General features: G+C 49.3%; 3 protein-coding genes across 3 annotated transcripts; 1 reads left to right on the top strand and 2 right to left on the bottom strand.

Annotated features, from left to right (window-relative positions):
- Positions 1 to 509: 509 nt before the first annotated feature.
- On the bottom strand, positions 510 to 1770 carry JR316_0008825 (uncharacterized protein; the record flags this gene model as incomplete). Its single annotated transcript, XM_047894537.1, has 2 exons — positions 510 to 563; positions 811 to 1770. The coding sequence occupies 2 exons, from the start codon at positions 1768 to 1770 to the stop codon at positions 510 to 512; spliced, it is 1014 nt and encodes a 337-aa protein (XP_047745996.1).
- A 1493-nt stretch (positions 1771 to 3263) lies between these two features.
- On the bottom strand, positions 3264 to 4380 carry JR316_0008824 (uncharacterized protein; the record flags this gene model as incomplete). Its single annotated transcript, XM_047894536.1, has 3 exons — positions 3264 to 3277; positions 3338 to 3806; positions 3865 to 4380. 3 exons carry the CDS (start codon positions 4378 to 4380, stop codon positions 3264 to 3266), a joined length of 999 nt encoding a protein of 332 aa, XP_047745995.1.
- Positions 4381 to 7324: 2944 nt separating this feature from the next.
- On the top strand, positions 7325 to 8471 carry JR316_0008823 (Short-chain dehydrogenase/reductase phqE; the record flags this gene model as incomplete). The annotated part of the gene is made up of 7 exons (XM_047894535.1): positions 7325 to 7655; positions 7715 to 7801; positions 7857 to 7987; positions 8077 to 8088; positions 8168 to 8260; positions 8325 to 8353; positions 8414 to 8471. 7 exons carry the CDS (start codon positions 7325 to 7327, stop codon positions 8469 to 8471), a joined length of 741 nt encoding a protein of 246 aa, XP_047745994.1.
- Between the last annotated feature and the right edge of the window lie 11313 nt (positions 8472 to 19784).

Here is a 19784-nt window from a genome sequence, read left to right as displayed (position 1 = left end):
AGTGACCTATGGCGCATGCGAAAGCATAGGCTGACTTTATCCTCATCATTAACGGAGAATCATATTGGCCGTTTAATCCTCGGAAGGGTGTAATACACATGACCTGAATGTTTGTCAAACATTCAAACATTCACGGTTGACAAATGACAAGTCCAACTACTATCTGAATCGGAGCGTGAATATTCAACTCAGACACGATCCGTTCCTTGTTCCTTTCCGACGTCCGTCCATTTTCTTCTTAGCAATTTGAGTCTAAAAACCCGCAGCGCACGTGAGCGAATAAAAGTTTTAAAAAACCCAACATCTGACGGAAGCATTATAATCCAACCGTAGATCGATGACTTCCTTTTCGCAAGAGTTACAGTATGCATTATCATTCACTATTCGCTTCCTGTTCTTTGCAAAAGAAAATCCTCTAATAATTTACATTTCATCACTCTTCAGTCAAGGCAGATGGTATATACCCCGGCATTGGTATTGGTATTCAACACTTGTATCCATCGTGATTGTCATAGAACTTGAAATAATAGAATGGCATGAACAGTCTCGTCTCTCGTCTCTAGCTAGTTGTGATAGTAGTAGTAGTGATAGTAGTAGTAGGGAAATGTAAGTTCGAGTTTTTCGTCCGTGATATCAGAATCGGAGAAGGAGAATAAAAAGACCAAGAAAGAGAAAAAAAGAAATCCCAATAAATACCGAACCGAGAAAAATCAAGATAATCAAGATAATCAAGAACCAAAGAAACGAGGGGGAGGGAGGGAGACTCGATCGAACGCGGACGGTGCCAGGCAGGGAAGGAAGGGCTCACACCACCGCCGCCTCCTTCTTTCCCACACCGCCTCCTCCACCGACAGCCTGCACGCGCCTCAACGCGCTCCCAACCAACACACCAGCTTTCAAACTGTCCCTTCTACCCACTCTCTCCCTCTCCATCTCCTTCACTCTCTCCGTCTCCTTCACCTTCACCTTCACCGTCTCCCGCTTCTCTGCACCTTCGACTTCGACTTCAACTTCACTCTCACCCCCATCCACCTCTTTCCCCTTCCCCTTCCCCTTAGCGTTCCCCTTACGTCCAAGCACAACCATCCCCATCCCCATTCCGACCTTCGTCTGCTCACGCACCAACCCAGCCGGCCTCACCACCGTCGCCGTAACACTAGTAACCGTATTCAACCCCGCATTCAACCCCATCCTCGCCTTCCCAATCTTCACACTCAACCGCGAGCGCAACGACGAGCTGCGCGAGGGTGTGGTCGTGTCAGTTGGGACTGTGAGTGAGTTCGGGTCTTGGTTTTGGTTTTGGGTTTGAGATGGGGATAGGGATGGATTAGCGCCCGACGAGTCGACAGTGGCAGCGCGTGCACCGGAGTCTGACGGCCCGGATATAATAGTCGACGGCAACGGGACCTTGATACCCGGCGACAACGACGACGACGCGGTGTTCTTCTCACTCTCATCACCCACACCCACACCAGCACCAATACCAACACGAGAACCAGGACCTACACCGGCAGACGAAGGAGGCCCCGTAACATTCGCAACCAACGCGCTCCCTACACCCGCATCGTTCCCGGCGCTCAACAGCCTCTTTTCGAGCGCTTCGACGGACGGCGTGCGCGCTGCTGCGGAGGGAGTTCGGACTAGCGATGTCGGTGTCGCTGTCACAGTGGTAGACGCCTCCGCAGTGGTAGACGTATCCGGAGAAGGAGAAGAGAAAACAACCACAACGCGGGGCGGCACAGCAATCACACTCGCGCGCGCACTCGTCATCGTCACCATCACCCGCTCCAGCTCAACCTGAGACACGCCCGCCGAGCTCGCTCCGGAATTAGATCCAGATCCAGACCCGGTCCCGGTCGTAGAGGAAGCGTTATTGGACTGCCCATAGGACTGCGACTGCGTATTCAGATGCGAATGCGAAGAATCAACGGGCGAGTCCAAGCGCGAAACACTCGAATTCGACCTCGTCAGGCCCTCCTTCTCCCCCTCCCCGCCCACATCCGGGGACAGCTCATGACCTCCATGTCCCTGACTCGAACTCGAACCCGAATCCTAATCCGACCCGGACTCTGAACACGCGCTCGTACTCGCGCTAGCACTTGTGCTCGTGCTCGAGCGCTGGCTTCGCGGCAGGGTAAGTAGCCCGAGTACGCACACATGATCACAGACCCAGAAGCGCAGACGCAGACGCAGAAACAACCATGACGCGCGGCGGATTTACGCTCGGGCGCGCACTTGTCATGGTGCATCCTTATGCAGCTGTAGCTCAACCTGCGACGCACCCGCCGAGCTCGCCCGGAATTGGTCCCGGACACAAACTCAGAGGACTCAGGTGTTGTTGGACTGCAAATGCGAGTACGGGTCGGAATGGGAGTGGGAAGAATTAGCAGGTTAGTCCAAGCGATACTCACTCGAACTCTCGAGAGTAGAGTCGAGGTCGACCTCTTCAGCGGATCCACGTTGGTTTAGGTTGGTGTGGCGCTTATATCCGCTTTGTGCCACTGCCACTTTCGTGCCGGTACAGCGACTTATCATTACAACTTACCCATATTTCAAAAGCTGTCTTCAAGGCCTTGCACAGTCTACTTTGCTCGTCGGTGAGAGAATAGATAAAGCGGATGCGCACAAGTGGCGCAACACGAATGAACGCACAGCGTGGCAAGTTACGGTGACGTGTGCTACTGTGGCTCTAGGCCAAAACAGAGAGTGTACTCCAAAACAACACGTAGCGGAAGTGGGCGTATATCTGAATGTCTGCTACCTCTGCACCGTTGTAGTTACAATGGCCCTGTGAAGCTCGAATACCTCAAGACACGGAAGAAGCGGCATAGAGGTTGAGGTAGATGGAACCAACTCCCCGTCATCCTCACGTCAAATCACCAGGGGTGGAGTGCTTAGTATTTAAAAGAAGTTGAGCTGGAAGAGGAGTGCACCGTGCACTTTGAACACTGAATATTGAATATTGAATACCAAATAGACAAATAAATCGTCAAGCTTCAAGGCCACTATCTATTACTTGGAGCAACGGGCGGGTGAAAGAAAGTCTGAGCTTCTGGTCAGTTTTTGCCTTATTCTAACGAAGAAGACATTTATCACGAAATTCTGCCGTCACGTTCAGTGTCCTTACGCATCATGTCAACGGATACTAGATCTTAAAGCTTGAAGCTTGAAACTTTAACTTTTGGTCATTGAAACTAAATATACTAAGCCAATAGACACCCCATCGTTAGGTACGCAATGCAAACCGTGCCTAGATTCGACATTCAGGAATCATAATCTAGAAGACACCTATGTCAGATCAATGTAAAAGATTAAAAGAAATAGAACATGCACAAACCCAACGGTAAAACGTAAAATGGTATCCCTGCATCCACCCATCCACTGTTAGCGATCATCCTCGCATGATCATCCTCATTTGTTGTCCACCAATGGTCGCTCCCAGCCGCATTAAACGCTGTAAACAGAGGAACACTTCCACAGACCTGCGTCGCATACGCATGTACCGTGCTCCCCTGGGTGCGCCACCCAGCGATGTTCGGGACCGTCCCATTGACCTCGGGCACAAACATAAAGTCCTGCCCGTCCGTGCTCTCAAGCTGGTGCACGGGCACAGTAAATTCCTGCGCAGTGGGCCAGGCAAAGAACAATGGGTTTTGAAGCTCGTAGTTGTCGGTGGTGCCGACAGAGGTGTCAAAGGCAATCATGTCGGTCGCAAGACGAACGACGTGCGCAATTCTTGTTGGGCTGTAAAAGGAGGCGTATAGGCCCGCGAGGCTAGGATCTGCGCACGTTTGGGCAGCATCGGACTGGGTTGAAGGAGATGGATTAGTGGGTGGTTTCAAACAGGGATTGAGATGGTCAAACCTGGATAGACCCGGTTTGTATAGGGACTCCCGTCACGAAGCTATTGCTGAAAAATAGAGCGGCGACGATAGAAAGGATGTATTGCATTCTTGAATAGGCTGGGGTCGTTGAGTAGTACATGTAGCTCTCCTGAGGGCTAATAAATATTTTTTCTGTGGCAGATGAGAATAATTCTATGGTCATCTGAGCCACCATATGGTTCAAGGTCTGCCAGTGGTCACCTACATGACCGCCGTGGATGAGATACTTGGGGAAGATTAATTCCCGCCGTTCTGTAACACTGCATACGTCGTGTAAGACAGGATGCTTGGTCTTGAGAAGCACGCGAACGTCGGAAGTTCCTTCTACGCGTTGTTTGCCATTGTTACTTGAGACGTCTGGGTGCGCCGGTATACCCACGTTGTCGACCGTGTATGGTTGGTGGGCAAGCTCAGGTCTAATCTGAATTTTCAATCGCAAATTTTTGGCGTTGGGACTCCCCGTATGTAGTACTGGTCTCCTGTCTGTCTTCTGCATACCTATTTTTATTGGGTTAAAAATGATCCGGCAGCCACACACCTCTCACACCCCGTCTGCGAGCCATTCCAGCCACTGTGAGCGTTGAAACGAGCAGACGCCTCCCCATTTCACTCCTGTGGGTGCTGGAGGCTAAACGGAGGTCGGATCAACTGGATTCAGCTCTCCATCAACACCGCGTTGAATCACCAGGGTCTCTAAGTCGAATGTAATATTTATTTCCGATAAGGCAAGTTCCATGTACTAGGGTACACCATATTTGGATATAAGAGCAAGGCGGGTGAGCCTGAGCTGTGCTTACAGAATATCGAGTATATTCGACAGCTTCTGCTGCTTTTGAGATTTGTCAAGGTGATTGGGACCCGCTGGTGTTATAGCATCCGAAGCTTTGTAACTTTGGAGCTTCAAGGATAGCATCAAACACAGCCGGTATAAAGTTGTGTGGATTGCGGTGACCACCGATTGGCGACGTTGATCCACAGTGAAGAAAGGTGAAGAAAATTTATGCTTTCTGGCATTCAAAATTGTAGCCAGGTTCCGAATCATCAGATCCCAATAGTAAGTTACATCGTATATGCCTGGGTGACTTCTGAAACAAAGCAATAACAGACTTAAATCCACACATCAATAACGATACGTGAGTGATTCCCATGTTCCACACTGTAAGCAGATTGGGTATATGATTGACCAATTCCAGCAGGTCTGTAGCCTTACAGTAGTCAAGGGAAACGTATTTTCATTTAGGCGCGCGCGATAGACTTGTCGGTGGAAAAGGTCCCGAACCGGCAAGTCCCCAATTGGCAACTCATAGAAGAGAGAAGTTCTCAATCTTCGAAAAAGTGGCAGGGTATATGTGTTGATAACATCTTTTCAAGCTCGTAGTGCCTGCCATCGGATCAAATGAGATCCAAGCTCCTCCACCTTGGCGATAGCAATACGAGTATCTCTAGGATCGTTTTTGTGAGGTTGTCAATGGGTGCCATTTCCGAATTCTCTGTAGACGTCTGGAATTCAGCTTGTATGGTAGGACACCACTTTGTATGGCATGTGCAAGTCCTCAATTCCCATAGCCTCAATGTCTATCTGTTGATTTATTCTGTCTTTATCTATATGACCAATTCTGCCTTCTTACCTCAATACTCAAATAAATTTTGGTCACATCGTCATGGATCATGGTGGCACAGTTTCTCTTTGAGGCTGGATTCAAGTCATATGCATAGAGCTTGAAGTAATAGAATGGCATGAATAGTCCCAACTCCCTGGTAGTAGTAGTAGTTAGTCTGCACGCGCCTCAACGCGCTCCCAACCAGCATACCAACTTTTAAACTATCCCTTCTCTCTTCCTCTCCCTCTCCCGCTTCCTTGCACCTTTGACTTCGACTTCGCTCTTGCTCTTACACGCCACATTTATATACACCTCACCCACCCTCTACTTCTCCCTCTCCTTCTCCCGCTCCCTCTCCTATCCGGCTCCATTCCCCTCTCCCGCTTCCCTGCGCCTGCACCTTCAGCTTCACTCTCGCTCTCAACCCTCACGTCCACCTCTTTATCTTTCTCCTTACCTTTCCCCTTGAGACTAAGAATAATCGTCCCCATCCCAACCTTTGTCTGCTCATGCACCAGCACAGGCGGCCTCAACGCCGTCGCCGTCACATTGCTCACCGCGTTCAGCCCCGCATTCAAACCCTGCATCGCCTTGCTGATTGTCACACTCAACCGAGAGAATAATAACGAGCTGCTCGATGGAGATGTCGTATCATTGGGTACTAAGGGCGAGTTCAGGTCTTGCGATGGGGATGGAGAAGGGGATGGATTAGCGCCCGATGACTCGTCGACAGCGCGTGCACCGGAGTGCGACGGCCCGGATATGATAGTTACAAGGACCGCGAATCGCGATAGCCGGCGACGATGATGACGATGCGGTGCTCTTCTCACTTTCATCACCCACACCCACACCAGGACCTACAGCGGTAGAGGGAGGAGGCCCCGTATCCTTCGTGACCCACGCGCTCCCCACGCCCGCGTCGTTCCCGGCGCTCAACAGCCTCGCTTCGAGCATTTCGACGGACGGCGTGCGCGCTGTTGCGGAGGGGGCTTAGACTAGTGCTGTCGATATTGCTGTAGACATCGTCGCAGTCGCAGTCGCAGTAGTCGCAGTAGTATACTCAGACAAAGTAGCCTCCGCAGAAGGAGACACAGGCGAAGAAGAAGCAACCACCACACGCGGCGGCAGCACAGCAATCACACTCGTACGTGTATTCGTCATCGTTACCACCAGAGCATCCTGGGTATGCAACTCGACCTGCGACATACCCACTGAGCTCGTTCCAGAATTGGGCCAATTGAGAATGGGAAGAACTAACGAGGGACTCCAAGCGGGGCATACTCGAATTCAACCTCGTCGACGCAACTGCCTCCGCATTGGCGTTATCGGACGGCGTGCCCTATTCTATGAGGGGATTCCAGCTAATAAAGCGTAATCGTAACAGTATCAGGTTGGTTATAGAGAATAGTGGTAATAATCGCCTTCAGAAAATATTCGAAACTACCAGAACGTACTTAGAATCCACAAAAAGCTCTGCTTTGTTGGGATGACTAAGAGTTCCAATGAACAAAATTGAGAGCATTTTTAGCGTCGTTGCAAAAGGCGATCAGCTCCCCGAGCCGTTCTATTCGCAAATCGTGAGCACAATGTTCATCTGCTTGTCTGTCTACTAATTTTTCCGAGTGTGATTATTTTCAGTGGTTATGGGATTGAGCAGACTATTCTGACAAAGCAATGCCACAAAAATGGGGACCGTGGATAATTCCAGGTGATTATATTTGATTCGGTAGAAATAGCTCAGCTGCGTCCAGATATAAGGCTGAGAATCAGTTTCATCCAGGATAAATTCCCATTGTCTCTTCATCGCGTGGATAGCAGCTCAGACTAAACATAAGGTTTATGGCAACCCTTCAAGGTAAAACGGTTGTGGTGGTGGGCGGTACATCTGGAATTGGCTTCGCGGTTGCCCTCGCGTCCTTGCAGTCCCAGGCGAAGACAGTCATCATCGCCTCCAGTTCTCAGGAGAAGGTGGACAGGGGTATTCAGAGACTCAAGGCTCATAACCTACCGGGGGAGGTCAAAGGTGAAGTTGTCAATGCTAGGGACTCTGAGTCCGTAAAGCAGTTCACCATCGGTTTGGGTGCTGTGGACCACATCGTATGGTCCAGTGGAGACAACCCTGGGAAGTCGTTGTTTGATTCGACGATAGACACCGTTGAGAAAGGTCAAGGTGCGTTGGTTACTGGCCGACCTATCCATATATTTTGATGGTTAACGATGTCGCGGCAGCTACATTTGAAATTAGATTCTGGGGACCCTTCGTACTTGCGAAGCATGCTAAGTTCAACCCAGGAGGATCTTTGACGCTCACGTCGGGTGAGATTATTAATGTCTCCTTTTCCATATTACTGAAGTCCTCGTTCTTCGACAGGAATGGCGGCTTGGAAACCGTGGAAAGGCGCACACCTTGGATCAGGCATGCTTTCATCGTTAGATGGACTTACTAGGGGGTTGGCCGTCGATTTGGCTCCCGTTCGGGTCAATCTCGTCAATCCAGGTCTGGTGAGTGGCGGCAAAGAGCCCCTCAAAATACAGGGATTATAATCTGACGGAATCGTTATCTTATCGCGATGCATTGATGACGTCACTAGATTGACACCGAGGTGCGCTCTAAATCATAAGTTCGCCATTTTCTAGGCGTGAACTAACGATTTCTTTTGCTTTGGCGGGTATGTTCAACAGCTCTTCGATGCCATGTTCGGGGAAAAGAAACAGGAAGTATTTGCAACCTTTGATAAGAAAACGCTTCTCGGGCGGATTGGGAAACCTGAAGAGGTGTGGAGTCATACTACAGTCAACCGTATTTTAACGAAACTCATGTTTGAAATCGTGAATTTAGATTGCAGAGGCATACCTCTTCTTGATGAAGTAAGAGATCACCGCGTCTATACAAACCTTAGCTGCGCTGACGATCTTTTGTTAAACCAGATGCGGGTTTATCACAGGGCAAATTATCTACGTGGAGGGTGGAGGCATCCTTGTTTAGCACACTGGCTGAAAATTAGGTATCAATGAGTGGTATATTCCTCAAGCTCGCTTCAGTCAAACCGTTAAACTGTCTTTGTTACTCGAATCGTGATACACATGTACGTGAACTCAAAGTGGAAACCACAAATCAATTACCTTTTTATCATACTCTGGGGATCATGACTGCCGACTCATGGAGATACTTTTTAATGCAGAGCTGGGAGGTTGAATAGATGCGTTCAACATCCTTACTTTATATTTTTAAACTGAGGAGTTGCATGAAAGCTGCCAAAAATGCGGAAAAAATGGCCGGTGTGTGCCCCAATATCCTACCAAATAGATCCTTGCCTACCCGTGAGAAAAATGTCCAAGACGTGAAGTACTGCAAGTACAAATACCAAGACAGTTGCTATGCACATCGGTACGACATGCCGACAGTCATACAATTAAGCGCCGATGCGGTCTCTTGCACCCGTGATCAAACTGGCTTTACGTGCCTCGGACCCGTTGACGCCCAACGTCATATGTTCCTTGACATGGGTACATTGGCCTGCTCGAATATCCACATGACGCTCGAAGCACAAGGCCTGCTGCGCAGACTCGGCTGCAAGTCAGTGACAGTGAGCTGAAGGCCGCCACAATGCAGTGCATTGGTATAATTATGATCCCAGCAATGGCTTAATTGTCGACACGAAGTGCACTCGCTCTACTCCACGCCGCCCCTGATCAATTGTTGTCACTGTGGGTACGTATGTAGAACTCTGGGGAAGAAGTTACATCGCGTTTGATGATTTATTCTCACTTTCATTTCTTTTCGTCAACCGGCTGTTTCATTTGTAACCATTCTTCTTTTTTCTGCAAATGGCATTTGACATAACATATCACCCCTCCTCTAGGCGAATGAGAAGTCCGATTGCTCACCTAATTGAGATTATACTCTGATGCAGTCTGGTTAAATTTTTAGAAAGAATTGCGACATTTGATTCACCAGTTTGAACATTGAGAAAACACGGTCATTGAAACATTCTGTTGAATATATGCCCAAGTTCTTCAGATTTGATGAACAAAACCACTTCGAAAGATCCGTTTCGTGAGGGGAGCTGATGATTGCATAAACTACATTGAAACAAAGTTTCCCATTTTCAGGAAGAAACCCGCTCTGAGCTCCTCACATGCCCGGAACGGAAAATCGTTGAAATTAGGACTATTTTTCCTCTTGTCTGCGAAGCCAAGTTGTAAAAGGACAAAGTGGAGAATATCAAACAACCCGACTGGAAGTAGCAGATAGAATACTGTACAACTCTCGATATTTAATTCAACACACACTCCCTCTTCATCGAAAGGATATCAAATTACCCGTGCAGATAGAGCGGTCGCAAAAGTGTCGTCTATTCAACCAGCCAACAAGGGCGCACAGAAATACCCACAATTTCTCCATATCCTCTCCCCACAGCGGGAACGAGGCAGGGACAACGCATTGACTCTGCGCACCGCGTAGCAGCGCCGCTGGGCTTTAGTCTGAGAGCGAAACACCTTTGCTGACAGTGCGTGTGAGCTATCATATCATCCCCCCTCCTCCCTTTCGACTCGACTCCGCGCACTCCAAGCAGCGGATAGCGACGCCGGTATGTTATGTTCTGATGGCCCTTTGTTCTTACATGCCACGGTGTAGGGTTTTATGTCCAGAGAGACGCTAGAAGCACTCGATCGTGACGCCGAAGCCGAAGTCCTGGACGCGTCTTCTTCGATACAGTATGATTCGTACCCATTCGTGAAGGTCGAAGCGAGTGTCACGACGAGAACCCTGTGTGGCGTCTTGCCAAGAGATTTTCTCCGTGCCAATAATTGAAGGTCGTTCAAAAAAGGCATCTTTTGCGACGTGGGTCACGCGTGGGAGTTTGGAGGCCCGGTGGGGGGGTTTCTTGCAAGATTGCGATCGCGAGAGACACCGTAGGTCGTTTGTTCGCCATCCGGAACGAAGAGCCCTGACGTGATGTCGCAATTGGATGATTGCCGAAGGTTTTGAAGAGCGGGGAGGGAGAGCGGGTGAATCAGGGCTTCAATTTGTGTAATGATTAGACAATGCTTCCAACTTACAACAAGGGTGGTTGCGATTATTCGCACCTTTGCATTTCCTTTCACTTGTTCATCGGGTAGGTCGCACTGTTGTTGCTGAGTCATTACAGAGACAAGATGTCGAGGTTGATTTTGCATCACTCTGATACAAACGTACCACTTCCATGAGATGCGACGAAGCCACGAACCACCGAAAATCGCCCGCAATCGCCCATCACGTCAATGCCAGAGCTAATTAACAAGATAAACCGGTAGCCTTCTAAGTTCTTCACCGCAAAGTGAGTACATTTCTAGCCTATAAAATGTATCCACTACCACTTCTAGACCATCCTGTGCGGGCTCGCGATGCACAGACGCTCGTACTTTAAATCCCTCTGCGGCTTCCCGATTCGGAAAATATTAGTGATCGCTTTGCAAGTCGCCTCCGCAGACCGCTTCTCTCGAGTGCGGGACGACCGCGACCACTAGCGCGAGGCGGCTTTAAACGTTAGTGTAAATCTTATCAGCGACCATAGATATTAGTCGCTCATAGTTAAGGTTGAGGTGCAGGTGCAGGCTGAGAATCTGCGTGCGCGTGCATGCTTCTACTCGGATTCCAACCAAACACGTGTTTTTGCGCATACTCAGTCTCTTGAATTTTAAAATGCTTCAAGTCTTACTCTAGAACTGTGTAGGCGTCATAATCTTTCCAGTCAAGTCCAGCTTGAGCTTACCATAACACTCTCGAGTCTCGATCACCAGAATCTAAATATAGATCGATCGAGGAACAGTCAACGGGACGCGGGTCGGACTCGCGGACTCGGAAGTTGGGCTAGGGGCTGGTTACTACATGTACAGCCCCGCCATTCAATAATCCATTGAATTTGAACAACGATCGCGCGCGCATGGCCTGTGGAGCGTCAGGACGCGATACAATTCAGTATTGAGGTGCCCTGGCCCTGGGGTTTCGTCAATGCATGGATTCTTCAATATAAATTGTAAATGAATTCAGTTAACCAAAGTCTGTCGCTATGTCCGTTAGGACTTAATTGCTCGATTACACGACAACCCGACACGTAAACGCGTTGTGGGCGCCAGCGAACCAAGGCACCACAGTTAAGGGGGGCGCTAAGGCGCCATACTTATCCACTTATTCGCATGAATTGACATAGCGCATCACGATGGCGGTGCGCTCGAGCCTCAAAATCGCCAAAATATTTACACTCGCATGTAATTCAAATTGTGCGCGTTCCCTCGCCGGGAGCTTGGAGGCGCAAGGGCGGGATGGCGCACAGCCAACTGTGTACTTGGCCTTCAGCGCCAGCTGCCATTGGTCCCGCACGTAGGACCAGGTAGGACCCCCCTTCACAAATGATAAATCCAAATTCAATACATTATACATATGATATATCTAACCTCCGACTCCGACCCGACGCGCTCGAGCTTCGACGCTGGTTGGCTGGCATAATTAATTATGCATCTATGTATTTCCTTTCGAGGTTCAAATTTGATTTTGGATGGTTTTTTGTTATTTCAGGCTGTAGTTTATTTGGCAATTTTGGGAGACTTGGCGCCCGGCAGGAAGGAACGAGTGATGTATTTTTCATTTTTCAAGTTGTTTGTGCTAGCCTGTGCTTTTGCGTTTTTCGGGGTGTAATCACGAATTATGAATGAGAAAATTTCAAAATATACACTAAAAAGCGGTGCTGTTGACTCGGATGTTGATGGTATGTAGCGGGACGAGAGGGGGAAGCAAGACGAAAAGGAGAGAATTCCTGCTCCAGTCCCGAATCTAAGCATTGTAATCCCGCGCCCGCGCTCGCATGCGTATACGCTCTGTGAAATTTGACTGTCTCTTCACACGGGGGCTGTACTCGAAGCTTGAAACTTCAAGTTTCATCTTGCTGGCAGGTTGGGCGCTACTATGTAGTAGTAATCTCACGCTTCGAGAATCAAGCGCATAGCGCGCCAGTGATAACTTTAGGCAACTTTGGGTAACTTGGAACTATTTGGAACTTGGAACCGCCGCCGCCGCCCCCTCGTCGTTTCGCTTTCGCTTTCGCTTTTGCGTCGTCGTGTTGGATGTTGGACGTTGCAATACTTGGCCCGCCAGTGGGTAGTTTCTCCGGATAGACTAGACTAGAGGGTGAATTAGGTACTTCAGTGGGTGGGAAATAGGTATTATAATAAACATTCGATATTGGATGCTTGGTGAACACAAAGACCTCTGGAGTTGAAGCGCGTCGGTCGGCCGGGCGGCGGCACGCACTCATCCACGCACCCACACACCCACGCATCCACCTTTCACCTTCCACCTTCTCGGGTTAATTAGTTACTTGCTTGCTTATGAAGTGAAATGAAATGATTCCAAATGACTCCAAATGATCACCGTTCAACCGTTCAACCGTTCGACGTTCAACAGCGAATGACACGCTTGCGTACATGAATACACGCTTCCGTGCATGCGTTCATGCGTAGGTGCGTAAGTACATGCATAAAGATGACGATGAAGTTGAAGTTGAATGCGTAAACAGTTATATTGATGCCAGCATGTCCATGTATCCTTTCTCACTTGCAGTTCCCTTTTCCCTTGCAGTTCCCGTTTCCCGTTTCCCGTTTCCCTTTCCCGTTTCCCTTGCCCACTCTTTCGCCCCTTCCCAGGTTCCAGCCATTCCAACTCTCCGAGTCTCCGAGTCTCCGACTCCTCGGATTCGGGGAGGAGGAGGATCTGGAGTAGGAGCAGAAGAAGGATTACGCGTGATAGCGGCCAACCCGCTATCCTGGACCCGTATGTCAGTTGATTAGATTACTGAGTACCTTGTGCTTGTGCTTGTAGTTATACTCAGGTTCAGGCGCGACTGGAACAGACGGTGAAGAATCAGCATGGGGATGGGGATGGGTGTTGTGTGTTGTGTGTAGTTTGTAGTTTGTTGTATGATGCGATGTAATGTAAGGTAATGTAGGGATTTGGATACGCGTGCGCGCGACGCGACTCACAACAAACACGTCACATGACGCTTGCGGACACACTCACTTGGCATCGTCGACGCCATATGGCCACAGCATAGACGCGTAGTCAGTAGTTAGCACCTTACCGGAGACGTCGTTACACACCGAAGGACGTATCGAATCATATTTCCTATTTTTTTCCCATCTCTTTCCGTGCTAAACACATAAATATCTACAAAACTCTGTCCGTACTCAGGCTACTTTGTCCTCTCTCGAACTCGCCCCCTTCCCTACATCTGGAGCCCACCGCGAGGGGACAAAACCAGTAAAACCGGTTTTGCCCGCCCCCTTGTCCGTTAAACCCCGTGTCACTGAGGAACTGTCAATATTGCCTCAAACAGCGGAAGTTCGACATCCCAACCGGTTCGAGGCTCCTTTCTCAAGAAGGGCTCGGGAATTCGATCTTCTTCTGGGAAAGTGATACCCAAGTTAGCTCCAAGGAAAGGGAAGAAAAAGGACGACGAATCTGAGTACAAACCATCGTCGAAAGCCAGCAGTTCTAACTCGTTATTACCCACCTCGGAAGCACCTCGAAATCGCCGCAACATTGCACCTGTCAGTTATAGGGAGCGATCTGCGTCTGTTAGTCCACAGGACGCTAACGAGCTCACTGTCAACGCACCAAATACTGACCCTATCACACCTACGCCAACCCAATTTTCGTTTCGACACGCACCACCACCGTTATTCAATCGGTTCTCATTTCCACAAGGTACATTCCCAGGAGCGTGGTCTGTTGCAACACCACCAAGTGTACCACGACTAGCGTCGATTGAAGAGCCGGTTGACGAACCTCGTGAAGACGAATTTGATAGCGCCAAAGAGTGGCAAACATCGGACGGCGATTTCTTACCAGAACTCGATTTCAACGAGGAATCAGATCCACCACCAAGATCTATCAGATCTGAGTCGCCGGAGGCAAGGTCAGAATCAGGAGAAGAAGACAAAGAAGACGTTAACAAGGAACAGCAAGTAGGAGAAGAAACGAAGCAAGACGAAGAAGATCAGCAACAGCAAGACGAGTTCAAAGCAACCGACGTACCAGCTCCAGCTAAACAAGACAGCCAGACATCCAACAAAGAAGAACCAAAGTCGTTACAAGTCCCTATACCCGAATCCCAATCAGGAGAATTGAAGAAAGAAGAATCGAAAGAAGAGAAGGACGCACCAAAGACAAATAACAACATGGTTCAACCAGGAGGATCGACGACAACCTTTTTGAAGGAGATGCCAGCGCCGGGCTCGAGTAAAGCACCTAGCTGGTCAGGAGATGTAGATGAGCTGGAGGACTTTCTGGGGAAGTTCGAAAGGTTAGCAAAGACGGCGGGGTTAAATGACGAGATGATGGCAGAGGCAGTGGTGGACTATTTGAGGAAAGAGTCAGATGTGAAGTTCTGGAAAACTTTCAAGGGTTACCGATTGGACCGACCACGGAGCTTCAAGGCAATGAAGGAGAAGTTAAAGGAGGAATATCCGTGGATGACAAAGGGTGGGAGTTACACGGTGGACGACTTGACGAGAGTGATTGCCAAAGCGACAAAGGGCAGTGGCATCAGGACCAGTGTCGAGCTCACCGAGTACAATAAAAACTTTGAACCAATTGGTCTCTGGCTAGTCAAACAAGGCGAGATCACTGAAGACGAATTGAACGAGTACTTCTGGATGGGCTTACCGCCTCGCCTTCAAGACCGGGTGGAAGTGCAGATGGGGGGGAAGAAAATAGGGTTGACGGGAAGGATGGCAGCTCCAGCGGTGGAGGATGTGTTGAAAACGGCGAGGCTGTTATTAGACGAGGATGTAGGGAAAGGGAAGAGAGCTGAGCGAGAGGAGAAGTTGAGGAGGGCACAGAAGAAGCTGAAGAAGAAGGAAAAGCGGCGGAAGAAGAAACATGAGAGCAGCTCATCGGATTCATCATTGGATTCAGAAACCGAGTCAGAAACCGAGTCTGTGTCATCGGACACATCAGAATCATACACTGAATCGTCAGATAGTGAGGACGAGAGGAGGAAGAGGAGGAGAAAGGAGAAGCGACGGGATGCAAAGGAGAAGAAGAAGAAAAAGAGAGAAAAAGAGAGGGAGAGGGAGAGGGAGAAGGATAGAGAGCTGGCGGAGTTGAGGGCAAGATCAGAGAGGCGGAAGGAAGAGGAGATTGCAAAGGTGAAAGAGGAGGAGGATGTGGTGCGAACTCGACGAGTCTCATTTGGCGAACCAAAGAAGAAGACTCGAGAAGAGGATATTGGTGACTTGACACGCAAGCTAGCAGGATTGAAAGTTGGCGACGCAAATTATGCTGCAACCTACGGTCAACTCTGTGCTATGGACCCAAACGCGCATATCTGGATACCAACACTACTGGCAACAACTCAGCAGGCGGCAGCAACAAACATGGCAGTACACGCACCCTATCAGCCACAATTTGCACCAACGTATCAAACTCAGGCTTATCATACGCAGGCACAAACATTCGCCGCTCCGCAAATGCAAATCCCACCACCAATACAATACGCCCAGGCGGGTATGTCAGGCCCAAGTTCAAACAGCTGCTATTTCTGCAAAAAAGGACAACATCGCATACGTGACTGTGTAGCCGCAGCCGAATACGTTAAAGTTGGCCGCATCATGTGGTTTGGAACTCCAGCTCGATTGACATATGCAAACGGAGAGCCTATCCGTTTTGAATATGGGCAGAGTTTGAAGGACGCTGTTGATAAGCGGTTCGGGTCAGCAGTTCCAACCCCAGGTCAAGAAGGGTGGCAGAGGGATCAACCACCACATGTCAATGTTGCAACAAGCGGTTATTATACGCAGACTACCAGAAACGCTAAGACATACACCACAGGGCGCAATGGAGAACAAGTGAAAGTGGAAGCAAGTAGCGGGCGGAAGAAAACAGTGGAGGAAGTGCGAAACGAGTGGAAGGAGATCCCATGGGAGAACGGGTACGAAAGCGAGGGCAAAGTGGAGTGGATGGCATGGCAAGAGGTGGCCACAGCGGAGGCATTGCTGCAGACACGAAGCGGGAAGAAGACGGGTGATGATGATGAGGAGAGCGGGAGGAAGGAGCAGGAAAAGAGGATAGAGAGAGAGATGAAGGAGAGAAAAGGAAAGGCAAGGGCGGAGGAGGGAGAAGGACACCACACTGACATCAAACACATCCGTTTCGATCCCAATGCCATTCAGCGAGGAGGACACGAGAAAGCATACACATACGAGTCCAGCATATCTGATCCAAAAGCGGCTTTGAAGATGGCAGAGAAAATCTTCAAAACTATTATACCTGAGGTTACGGTCGGCGATATTTACGCACTCAGCGGGGACGTACGAAAAACAATGGTTGAGAAACTCAAGGTTGTGCGAGTACCTAACGAGGCATTCCCCAAAACCTCACTATTGGATACAGAAAAGAAGTCAGCAACGACAGCAACAACAGGAGCGGCTACCTTCAAGATGCCAACACTCGAATACTGTACACCACTTCGGGAAATTGATGTCGTTGTATGCGGGACGGTTGCATCGGTCGGGTTGTTAGATGAAGGGTCAGAGATTGTGGTGATAAGGAAAGACTTGTGGGAGAGAACAGGGCACAGCGTCAACAAAGAGCAACAAATGACAATGGAAACAGCGACCGGCGAAAAGGAGGAGATGGGAGGATGTGCCGAGTTTATGGAGATTGAGGTCGGAGGCATTGCATCAATGGTACACGCTTTCATCGCACCTCTCGATGCCCCATTCGAGTTGCTGTTGGGACGACCGTGGCAAAAGTACGTGAGGCTAGGGAAGGTTGAGCATAACGATGGGCGGGTAGATGTGATTGTGCACGATCCTAAAGACCAACGTCAAGCAAAGGTTATACCAACAAGAGAGCGAGCGAGGAAGGTTGTGAAGAAGGTGTTGATGTACAGGGAGGCAAGAGCAGAGCAACCAAGAGAGGAGGTGGTGGAATTGAGTGTGGAGGAGGTGGTAATGATGGCGCACAGTCAAGCTCGTACAAAACTCGCAAATGAGCTTCTAGGATCAACATTCACCTATGATCAAGTTCAGCACACATTGTTGTATAAGCCAGCAGCAAAGAAAACTCACCCGGTTGCAACAACAATGCCAGAATATGCGAATGTTCAACGTCGCTTTCCAGAGGACCCGCTGTTGACGTTACCGACAATACCAATGACGCCAGGGCCATTTAAGCCAGGAGAAAGGTTGACAGAAGAGAGGTGGAAGATGCTTGGAGTGGAGGAGAATGATTTTTTGTGGGAGGAAGAGAAGAAAGTGGTGGCGGCGGTGTTACGAGCAAACGAGAAAGGTTTGGCATGGGTGGAAGCTGAGAAAGGAAGATTTCGAAGTGACTACTTCTCGGATGTCGTCATACCGGTCGTCGAACATGAACCTTGGGTAAAGCGCTCGTTTCCAGTTCCACCAGCATTGCGAGAGCGGTTCAACAAGCTCATCGACGAAAAGTTAAAAGCTGGTGTCATAGAACCTACGACAAGTGCATATCGGCATGCAACAATCACGTTCGAGAAGAAAGGATCAAAAGACTTACGCATTGTGCACAACCTTGTCCCGCTTAATGAAGTCACTATCAAAGACTCTGCGCAACCACCATTGATTGATTTGTATGCTGAGCAATGCGCCGGCCGCTCGATCTATACAACAATTGACCTTTTCGTGGGTTACGATCACCACACGCTGGACAAACGGTCGAGAGAGTTAACAGCCTTTGAAACACCAACGGGAACATACCAGCTTACTGTGTTGCCTCAAGGTTGGACAAACTCGCTGCAAATCTTCCATCGTGATGTAGCATTCATCCTACAACACGAAACAGAAGTTGCACCGAATTTTTCCGATGACATAGCGGTCCTGGGTCCAATGACGAGGTATGAGTTGGCGGGCGGAGGTTATGAGGTGATGGAGGAGAATCCGGGAGTGAGGAGGTTTGTGTGGGAGCACCTGATGGACGTGAATCGAGTTCTTCACAGACTAGCACACGCTGGCGCCACAGCATCTGCGAAGAAACTGATTTTGTGTCAGCCGGAAGCAAAGATAGTGGGACAGATATCGACATACGAAGGGCGTAAACCGGATAAGTCGAGCGTGATAAAAATTGAGAACTGGCCACCATGCGAAAACGCGACCGACGTGCGAAGCTTTCTAGGAGTGGCGGGTGTGGTGAGGAAGTGGGTGAAGGACTTTGCGGCGATTGCAATCCCATTGGTCAACCTAACGAAGAAGCAAGTTCAGTTTAAATGGGACAAGGAACATCAAAACGCAATGAATTCACTGAAGACTGCGGTCACGACATGCCCAGCAATCCGCCCCATCGATTACAAGAGTGGCTTTACGGTCATTCTTCAAGTTGACTCCTCAAACATTGCAGTTGGTTTCATTCTCATGCAGTTGGATGCAAACGGCGCACGTATAATTGCACGGTTCGGTTCTATACCATGGAACCCACGAGAAGCTCGCTACTCGCAGGCAAAGCTGGAATTATACGGCCTGTTTCGAGCAATTCATTCAGTCAAAATTTGGATTGTTGGGGTGCAAAATCTTACCATCGAAGTGGACGCAAAATATATCAAGGGTATGATCAATAACCCTGATACGCATCCAAACGCAGCTATGAACCGATGGATTGCTGCCATTCTGATGTTCGATTTCAAGCTGGTCCACGTCCCTGGGAAGAACTTCAAGGGTCCAGATGGGTTGTCACGGAGGCGGAAGGTTGAAGGCGAGGAGGACGAGACAGAGGAGGATGCAGAACAGTGGGTGGAGGAGTTGTATCAATGTGGGGTGTGGATAGTGGCAGGAATGGGATGGAAGAAGGGAGATCAATGGCCGAGGATAGGAAAGCGAGGTTTAAAAGGGAAGAACAAGAGAAGCGAGGGGAAGGGTGCAGTAGGAATGGATGTGAAGGTGAAGGAACCAGGGGTTAAAATTAGCGAGGGAGCGAAAGAGGGAGAAGTGATGAGTGTGGAGGAGGCAGTGGTAGCAGCATTCAAGAGAAAGATGGCGGAAGCGACAGAAAAGGGAGGGTTACCAGACACAGAGGAAGTCAGACAACTCGACGACGAGCTCATGCAAATCAAGACTTACCTGGAGACACTGAAACCACCACCAAATCTCGATAGGGTTGCACTGAAGAGATTTGTGAAGAAGGCCAGTCGGTTCTTTGTCCAGGCGAACAGATTATGGCGTCGAGATAGCGGCATACGTCACAAGCTCGTGCTATTTGGAGAAGACCGGCTTGAGGTTCTAGTCGAAGGACATG

This window comes from Psilocybe cubensis, chromosome 8 (assembly GCF_017499595.1).
Source record: "Psilocybe cubensis strain MGC-MH-2018 chromosome 8, whole genome shotgun sequence".
NCBI classification, from domain to species: Eukaryota; Fungi; Basidiomycota; class Agaricomycetes; order Agaricales; family Agrocybaceae; genus Psilocybe; species Psilocybe cubensis.
This window is presented reverse-complemented; position numbering and strand designations above follow the sequence as displayed.